The sequence below is a fragment of the Sander vitreus genome, chromosome 1 (genome assembly GCF_031162955.1).
Source record: "Sander vitreus isolate 19-12246 chromosome 1, sanVit1, whole genome shotgun sequence".
Classification (NCBI taxonomy): domain Eukaryota; kingdom Metazoa; phylum Chordata; class Actinopteri; order Perciformes; family Percidae; genus Sander; species Sander vitreus.
This window is the reverse complement of record NC_135855.1, coordinates 37101390-37110383: the sequence shown is the minus strand read 5'-3', so window position 1 is coordinate 37110383 and position 8994 is coordinate 37101390. Positions and strand designations below refer to the sequence as shown.

The 8994-nt window shown below is 40.5% G+C and overlaps 1 protein-coding gene across 1 annotated transcript in view; it reads right to left on the bottom strand.

Moving 5' to 3' along the window:
- Positions 1-955: 955 nt before the first annotated feature.
- otog (otogelin) overlaps positions 956-8994 on the bottom strand; it is an 86340-nt gene continuing 78301 nt past the window's right edge. Inside the window, exons 53-57 of the mRNA XM_078258779.1 lie at positions 8428-8547; positions 7112-7157; positions 6643-6714; positions 3177-3256; positions 956-1692 (exon numbers count right to left, since the gene is read on the bottom strand). Coding sequence (XP_078114905.1) covers positions 1492-1692; positions 3177-3256; positions 6643-6714; positions 7112-7157; positions 8428-8547 — 519 coding nt within the window. The 3' untranslated portion in view covers positions 956-1491. The remainder of the gene's footprint in view (positions 1693-3176; positions 3257-6642; positions 6715-7111; positions 7158-8427; positions 8548-8994) is intronic.

Here is an 8994-nt window from a genome sequence, read left to right as displayed (position 1 = left end):
GGCTCGCAAACCACCCTCTCCTGTAGGTAATGCAAACAAAGAAGGGAAAATGTGAGCCTAAAATTCAGTATAACAATAATAGAAGAAACACTGTCCTGTTATCTAATATATATGTTATTAATAAAGAGAGAGATTTAGTTTTTCCAAAGGAAATATTTATTGAAAATGCAAATGTACATTTGTATGATACAAATCCTCTTTAACTCGACTATCCAGGTGGGTCTGTTTGACATGAACAAACACATTAAGAATTTAGTCCACAGAGAAACATTTTTTACACAATGCCAAGCACTCCTAATATATTTCTTTCTGTAATCGGGAATAAAACCAAATCAAAGTGTTGCATCCTGTTAGGTCTTTTTGTTCTTTAGTTGGGCCGAATGCTTCTCTTCTCTCTGTGTTGTCGTCCATAAATATCAGAACGGCTGTGCTCTATCAATCTCCAATAAATAAATAAAGTGCTCCACGTACGGCTGGATTTAATCAGTTAATACACCTCACTAGTGTTGATTATATAAAGTATACTTCACATCACTGAATATACAGTTTATTGTCGTCTTTCTAAAAGTGAAATATCTAAGAATTAGATTTTGCAAATCATTTTAAAAAGTTAAATTATTTACAAAAACAAGGCACAACATGAGACATTTTGGGTAAAATATGATCTCCAAACGATGATGATGATGATGATGATGACAATGCACTAAACCGAGAATGTGTCACAGCTCCTCTCCTGATCATCTGCATCACAACCTCTTTTTAAAAATATATATCTGATTTTTTTTTACTTTTCTGTCCTGGCAGCACAGGAGCGCTCTGAGGAGACGAGCAGAGAGATTAGCTCCTCTCTCAAAAACAAAAGATTAACTTCCTTTTTTTCCTTTGCTGAACATTTTCTTTTCTGTGCAGACTGGCGGGGAGGTGGCACTGCAGTAAAGCAGAGAGCTTTAGCCGTTTGCTGCGTGTTTCTAAAGGTATCATTTGGATATCAAGTAGTTATTATACTCCATAAAACTGCCTCTGATTTGTATTTCACATCATAGGCAAGAAATCTGCTGGAGTTATGACACAAAACAGGAGAGTTTCAAAATTGTCGTCAAAAGAAAACGTTGACGTTTTCTGTGACTTCTATTTCTGTGCACTAACAATTTACCATCATGTTCAATTTACCTGCACCTTCAGTGCCCTGCATTACCACCTCCCTGCCAGCAGAGGCACCACGAAAACTGACTGGAAGAGCAAGAGCATCAGTCATGCAGTCCAGCCAATCACAGCACAGTATTCCACTCTCCCAACATCCTAAAGCAACATGGCTGAGGTTTCTTCTTCTTCCTTTTGTTCTTTGTTTTGTGGTTTTAGAGGATGTAGATGTGAACACCGTGTGTGTGTGCGTGCATGTGTGTGCGCTCGTGTGTGTGTGTGTGTGTGTGTGTGTGTGTGTGTGTGTGTGTGTGTGTGTGTGTGTGTGTGTGTGTGTGTGTGTGTGTGTGTTTAGGACCACTGGCAGGAGCAGTCGGTGGGCTCCTGGATGGTGTAGCTGACCCAGGTGGCATTGCTGCTGCAGTAGAGCTGCACGGAGCGCCGCTGGAGCCCCGTCTCCCTGCAGCACTTGCAGAAGCGCGCGTACGTGTTGATGTTGTAGTTGTAGATGCTGGCGGACGGACACTTCCCGTCACATGACACGATGTTCACCTGCGGGACACAGACAAACAGTAGAGGTACAGGTTCAGAAGGTGGCAGGGCTGCAAAATGAACCAGCGAATTAAAGTAGAAGTTAATCTTTATAAACGTCATCAAGGGTTATTTTGAAGTCACTGCTTTTTATGGTTGTTTGTTTTTGTCGGCTGTATGTTGAATGTCTGCTGTTCCACTACGAACTGTTTTTAACTTAAATTAAATCTAAAACTCTGGTCTCTGCTGCTTTATCCTACAGGTGTTTTGTGAGGCAGAGTTGCCCACTGCCCACCTTACTGTGTATTCTGCCCGCTGAACCTTTAGCTGGAAAACACTGAATATAGTATGTGTATCTTCACGGGTACAATTTCAAGTTAAGTGTGTATGCAGATGATATATTGCTCTCCTACGGTCACTTTCTTTACCTATGATTTAAAGTTACAATCTCAAAGATCTCCGTTTCGTTCTCTTATGGCGATAAGCGGTAACTGCAGGTGCGTTTTTTGGATCACACTTTTACTTGTTTTTGAAGTTTCGCCGTCTGTGCTTGTCGCTCTTTTCTCTGTTTGTTCGGCCATAGTAACGGTTTACTCGCAGCGCTGGCAGAGACCGGAAAAAACTGTATGCCGCTTCACTCACAAGTGGGTTGAAGAGCGAGTCTGTTACATTAGCTCCGCCTACCCTCTCTGGCGGACCAACCACTGCTGGGTGATGGAAAATGGTCACTAACTGTGCACCGCTTGTGATTTCTTCACAGACACCCAGTTACACTGTGGTGTTGCTAACTCTGTCCGACGGTTCCACAAGTAGCTTAGCCTAGCACGGATCCTGAAGGTAATCAGTTCCAACTAGCCTACTGCTCCGAATAAGTGACAAAATAACGCCAACATTTTCCTATTTACATGTTGTGATTTGTATAGTCACAGTTTGTACAAATAACAAGGTCACATGAGACACAGCTGTCTTCTAACCGTATATAAACTGGGAACTATATTCTCAGAAAGGCGAAGCACTGCTACTTCTGCTACTTGGGCGGAATGATATGCTTGCAGCACCTGAGAAGCCCCGAGCAGATCAGCAATGCTTTGCCTTTCTGAGAATATAGTTCCCAGTTTGTATACAGTTAGAAGATGGCTGTGTCTCATGTGACCTTGTTATTTGTACAAACTGTGACTACACAAATCCCAACATGTAAATAGGAACATGTTGGCGTTATTTTGTCACTTATTGGGAGCAGTAGGCTAGATGGAGCCGGTTACCTCCAGGATCTGTGCTAGGCTAAGCTACCAGTGGAACCGTCGGACAGAGTTACGACACGCACGGAGATGAGAAGGGTATGTATGGACTTATCTAACTCTGGGGGTTACGGTGAATAAGTTAAAATCCCAATAAGTCGGCGTGTTCCTTTAAGTAAAATATGTGAGTACTTCCTCTACCACTGTGTGGAGTGTTTTCTTTGGAAAGCAGAACCAGCATCACATCACAACAGGCATGGAACATACCGGCCTGTTGCTACGACAGTCGTTCTTCCTGATCGTCATCCGCACCGTCACTTTCTGACACGACTTCCCGTCTTCTTTGCCTGTTCACACGACAAAAAAAAAACAAATCAGTTGGAGCACCGTTAACATGAGATACTGAAAACAAAACATCGGACCTGCTGCACGTAGAGTCACAACAAACACCAGGGAGGAGAGGAGGATGTCGGAGGAGAAAGAGGCTGTAGATCATGCGCAAGCTGTTTAGTGGATGGATGAGTTAGATGAGGGATATAAATCACATATAAGAGCTTTAGAGTCAGAAAGCAAAAAAAGGAGGAAGCTTCGCAGTCAGGGAGCAAAGACAAGTTAGGCTTCTTGCAAATAAGAGAAAAACAAGAATATTCCAAAAATATAAAGGGATGATGAGATCAATTCATGCATTTATGATCTTTAGAAATGTGTAAATAAATGAAATACATTTTTAAAGACAGTTTCCGTAAACATGCTCCGTCAACTTTTGTGCCATTTATAAAAAAAAAAAAACTGAGCATAAACTTCAAGCTGCTATGTGTCGCATTTAGTCTTTCTCCACATTAAGATCAGTTCTTGGTAAGTCTTTTCACCATTTGAGTGTGACACACAGTGAAACACTGTTTGCTCTCTCCAGCTGTTTTAGAGTAAGTTGTATATATCATAGTTTTATTTTGATATAGAATCATTCATATTTATACAAAAATTATATTATAGTATTACAACTATTCTATTTAATGTCCCGTTTCACTTGTTAACTATTGGGAGCTAGTAGAGACCAACTCAAAAAAAAAACAAAATACTATTTGAACATGATGAGTAAGCTAGCATTATTTACTTTGTTAGCATAACTAAATAAAATGGAACCAGCTGTCTTCTTCAGCTCTTCCTCAACCATACAGCAGGTACAATGTGACTTTCTTGTCTTCATTATGACTGGTGGAAGGTCCTAATCTGGTTACAAGGACCAATCGAGTGAGAATATAGCAAAGTGGGAGCAAAGTAGCACATAAACGCAACATAAACATTTAAAGATTATACTTTTGGTTCTGTTATGGCAATTGGTTAGTTGCATGTTGAATTTTCTCCATCAGTTTGGTATGGTGACTGGCTCTAAATGCTGAAGGTACCCATCAGCCTGAGAGGCCGTTGTTGTGGCAAGCACAGGCACGAATCTGATCGTCATTCAACAAATTGCAGATAAATGTCTATATATAAAGTCTTATCAAGCTCTCCCATGCTAATGCGTGGATTGCAAGCGTGCTGTTTGTTTTGATTGGTGAAATGTGACAAATTAAGTGAGAGGAAATGATTTGGTGTTGCAAAGACCAGGTTGTAGTTTGCAAATATTGGGGAAAAGACGCTAGATCTGTAGCTAATTACAATACAAATGTTTGTGCAGTTAATTAAGAAGAAAACACAGAATCATAGTTGCAGAATTCTTCTAATATCGACCCAGAATACCAAAGTGAACTTATTTAATGCTACCAAAATGCTCCTTGGGAGTCGCAGTTTGAATTCTTTCCCAGGCTTTTACAATTGAAAATTATGTTTTCTAAAACAGTTGTTCATCGTTTGTACTGATGATTGAACCAGGAGAGTTTTCATGTCCATCCAAACCTCGAGTTACCTGCCGCTGTCTATGCAGAAGTTTTTACTTCAAGAACTCTGGGTGCTCACAATAACTCCTTCCACTTCGCTACTCTATTATCAGAGTGTTTCTAAATACATATACAGACAATGGTTGAAGTCAGGGTTTCTACAGGTTTCACCAAGTGAAATTTAAGACTTTTTAAGACCTTTTTTATAGTCTATATACACAACGTTCCATTTCCGGGGTTGCTCCAGTGCCGGAAATTCCGCCAGGTGTCCCTCATTTAGGCCGGATGTCCTTTTCCTTCCTCTTCCTTTGTGTTGGCGTTCTAAACTCCGGTGGATTTCTGAGGACTATGGTTAACTGCTCCTCAGATCTCTGCAGGGTAAATCCAGACAGCTAGCTAGACTATCTGTCCAATCTGAGTTTTCTCTCGCACGACTAAAACAACTTTTGAACGTACACGTTCCACCAAAACAAGTTCCTTCCCGAGGCTATTTTGCAGAGGCGCCGTTGCTCCGCACAGCTGTTAGTGCCATCCATGATGGTTGTGATTGGTTTAAAGAAATGCCAATAAACCAGAGCACGTTTTTTCCATCCCAGAATGCTGTGTGGACTCGCCAGACCCTCCTCCGCAGCGCCGCGTTGGAGGAAGATCTGGCAATGCGAGACTACCTTAAACCATTGTAAATGAAATTTTAGACCTTTATCACGACATAAAAAAGTCAGATGTCAGAGTCCGGAAACATTGTCTGAAACAATTCCCCGATTTCCTCATTTGCATTATAGGACTGGTGTCTAGATTGACTGCAATATAAGTTGCATGTTGGTCTCGTTTGTAGTCGTGATACAGCGGATTATACTGTATTTGGAATATCAACAGAAAGAACTACAACACCACAGAATTTAAAAAAATATATATTCTAAAGCGCTGCGCATTAGTGGTAGCGTTACATTGACGTAGGAAGATTAAGACCTGTTTAAAATTATTTAAGATCTAGAACACAATACTTAATAATATAGGATAGTAAATTTAAGCATTTTTAAGGCCTAAAATTTTAGACTTTTTCTTTAGACTTTTTAAGACCCCGCGGAAACCTGTGAAGGGTTTTACACTGATGATTCTTTGAGGGTAAAATGCCTCACATAGCAGCTTGAATTTCCCACACAGCTCCTCGTGGTGGCGGAGCAGCACACAGATCTTCTACAGCAGCTACGTGTTCGGTGAAAAGACCCCCCCCTCCGACACCAACCCACATCAGTATCTAATGACACATGCAGACGTCTAAGCCCGACTAGTGGGCCACTACCAACAGTACATTGTTGGCAATCAACAATGCACTGCCCAGACAGTGCTAAATGGGGAAAGAGTTTGGCTGTCGTGTACAGTACATGTACGTGATCCACAGGGAGGGGGCGGGGGGTCAATTCTTTGTTTCTGTCCTCTCAAGTGTGACATCATTTTTGGCCTACATAAAGGATTGTCTTCCCGCCTCCTTTAAGTCGCAAAAATCACCTTTAATGACATCGTTGTGACATCTTTTCTAACTATAAAAAACTTACCAAAAAAAGGGAATTCGCAAGCTTATTTAAGAATTTGACAGCTTCATTAAGAGATGAGAAGGCAACATCTGCACCGTAAATGTAATTTTGGTGGCATGTTTTGATTTTGTTGCATATCATTTCTGCAGATTTGTTTTTCACTGAGACCTGAAATGAGACAGCAGTTGAGAGGACTGTTCTGCAGAGGGCAGTAGGTTGCAGTCAGACTTCTTGTGTGTTTAATGATCTTTTTTTTTTTTTTGGAGGGAGTACATTGTTGAATATCAACAATGGCACTGACAAGCCTTGTTGTTTTGGTACCTCGTTCACAGTTTGTGTTAACTGTGGGAGTCAGGGGGCTAACGGGAAAAGGGAACAGAAGGAATCCAGTACCTGGTGGGATTGGTACATGATGGTAAGCTGCAGCACATAAACCACAAACCCACTTGCATGTGATGCTTTTCAGTGACTGCTACTTCTATCATCTGGCACTTTGAAAGGAGTTATCTGTTGCCAATATATATATATATATTTTTTTTTTTTACTGAATTCACTGAAAAGCACACTGACAGATCTCTCTAATTTGAATAAACAGCAGACAAATGTAACAGAAAACAACTGCTAGGATCCAATTCAGACAATGTGGTTGATGATTTTGGACTGAAACGGACAAACTGAAGGGCAAACATGTTGGAAACATGTTGAGCGGCAGGTGAAGGTGCTCTTCAGTGTCAGCCTACAGCTCTACGCTAACTACAGGACTGCTGCTACGCTCAGATCAGATACTCACATGTCTTGCAGCATCCGTCCATGTAACTTACGACAGTTCCACCAACCTGAGTGCAGAGGAGAGTCAAAATGTTAAGATAGAAATAAAGAAAATCTCCTTCTTGAGAGAAACCCTCTGTCTTTGCATCTTCTTTTGGTAAACTGACTGGATTCTCTCACTGCCCGGCTGTCCGAACGCCACGCTGCTTGCATGAAAATAGACCTGGCGGAGCGGAGCTGAGAGCCGCTTCCCGTACGCTTTTGGGACGCCGTCCCTCTATTGATAAAGAACTCCAGAGTGAGATAGACCTTGTTATATTTCTTATATGTTATATTTTTTATATATATAGATATAGCTGACTGTCACCTGTTTGTCTTTCCTTCCCTTTCTTGTCTCTGTCTAGTACATGCTGCTGTTGGAATAAATCTTGCAAACCTGAATTCTTGATTGCCTTGCAAGCATCGGGCACACTCTTGTGGTTACTGTTTTTTAATTAATCATATTTGTTCAACTTCACATGCTCTGAGAACACTGAGAACCATACCACTGTAAAACAACTGAGTGCTCACATGAACTGTTGTCACCATTTGTCCCTGGTTGTTGCCCTTATTACATATTGAATATGTTAAAGATACGTTTTGGCTGTTTTAATGTTAAAACCACTCTCTTTCCTCTCTTTTTTTTTTTTAAATGATTGTATAAAGTATGTAAAAAAACAGTCCAATAACATGCAGCATTACATGTAAAAAAAAAATGCAGGGAAAGAGTAATTAATAGACTTAATTTTGCTATAAACATGTTTGTGAAACAGAAACAGTATCATTCGGCGTAAAAACTCACCAAAAAAAGCCTCAGTCTTTTTAAATTTGCTAAATAGTATGTATCCATCAAACCACGGAAGAGAATAATGATTTAAAAGTAATTTAATTTGATCTTAAAGAATGAATTTCTGCCCTCTGGGAGGTGCTTTAGGGTGCCAAGTTGCAGAAAAAAATCAACACAAGCAATCCATTGCTCTATAATACTGTTTAACCAAGCAAAAAGGAGTGCAAGGAGGTGTCTCTGTGTGTGTGTGTGTGTGTGTGTGTGTGTGTGTGTGTGTGTGTGTGTGTGTGTGTGTGTGTGTGTGTGTGCGTGTGCGTGTGCGTGTGTGTGACAGAAAGGTGTGTCAGGTGTTTGTTGGGTGACCATACAGATGTACAGCTCTTTGTGTTTTTTAATGTTATCTGTTGATTGTTGGAGCAGACGATGCCAGAAAATTTGAACAGACAAAAGGGTTTTATCTTCTCTTAATTTAATGAGATGTGTGACTCTGGTGTGCGTGCGCGCTGACGGACCTTCATACACTCTGTTTCGTTGAATGGTGGGCAGCTATAGGAGTATGAGATGAGCGTGGGTCCGGACAGAGTGTCTGCGCAGTCGAACTTCATGCAGTTTGATACCCAGGACTTCCCTGGCTGAAAACACAACGACAGCATTAAAAACACCAACTGCTACTACTACTGATGGCTTATCGGCTGAGTTACACCTACAGGGACTAAAACCACATTTAGGGATCGTCTAAGTCTTACTGAGCCAAGATTGTCGTTAATACAAACTTCAGTCCAGCATTTAGATTAAATTAACAAAGATGAGATTACTTTTTACTCTTATGGTTCATGTGTATTAAATTGGGACAACATGACCAACATGTGTTATTGAAAACCATCGTATAGGGTAGTATAATCATCATTCATCTTATAGTAATTAATGCTAAATTAACAAATATTAAATTGAATTAATCAATATTTTATAGGAATGAGTTACATTGTATATTGGATATATAAAACGACTAAAGTCACATTGTTGACAAAGCTGACAGCTGATTTCTTGAGCGTAAAAGTTCACTTGTTGCCAAATTGATC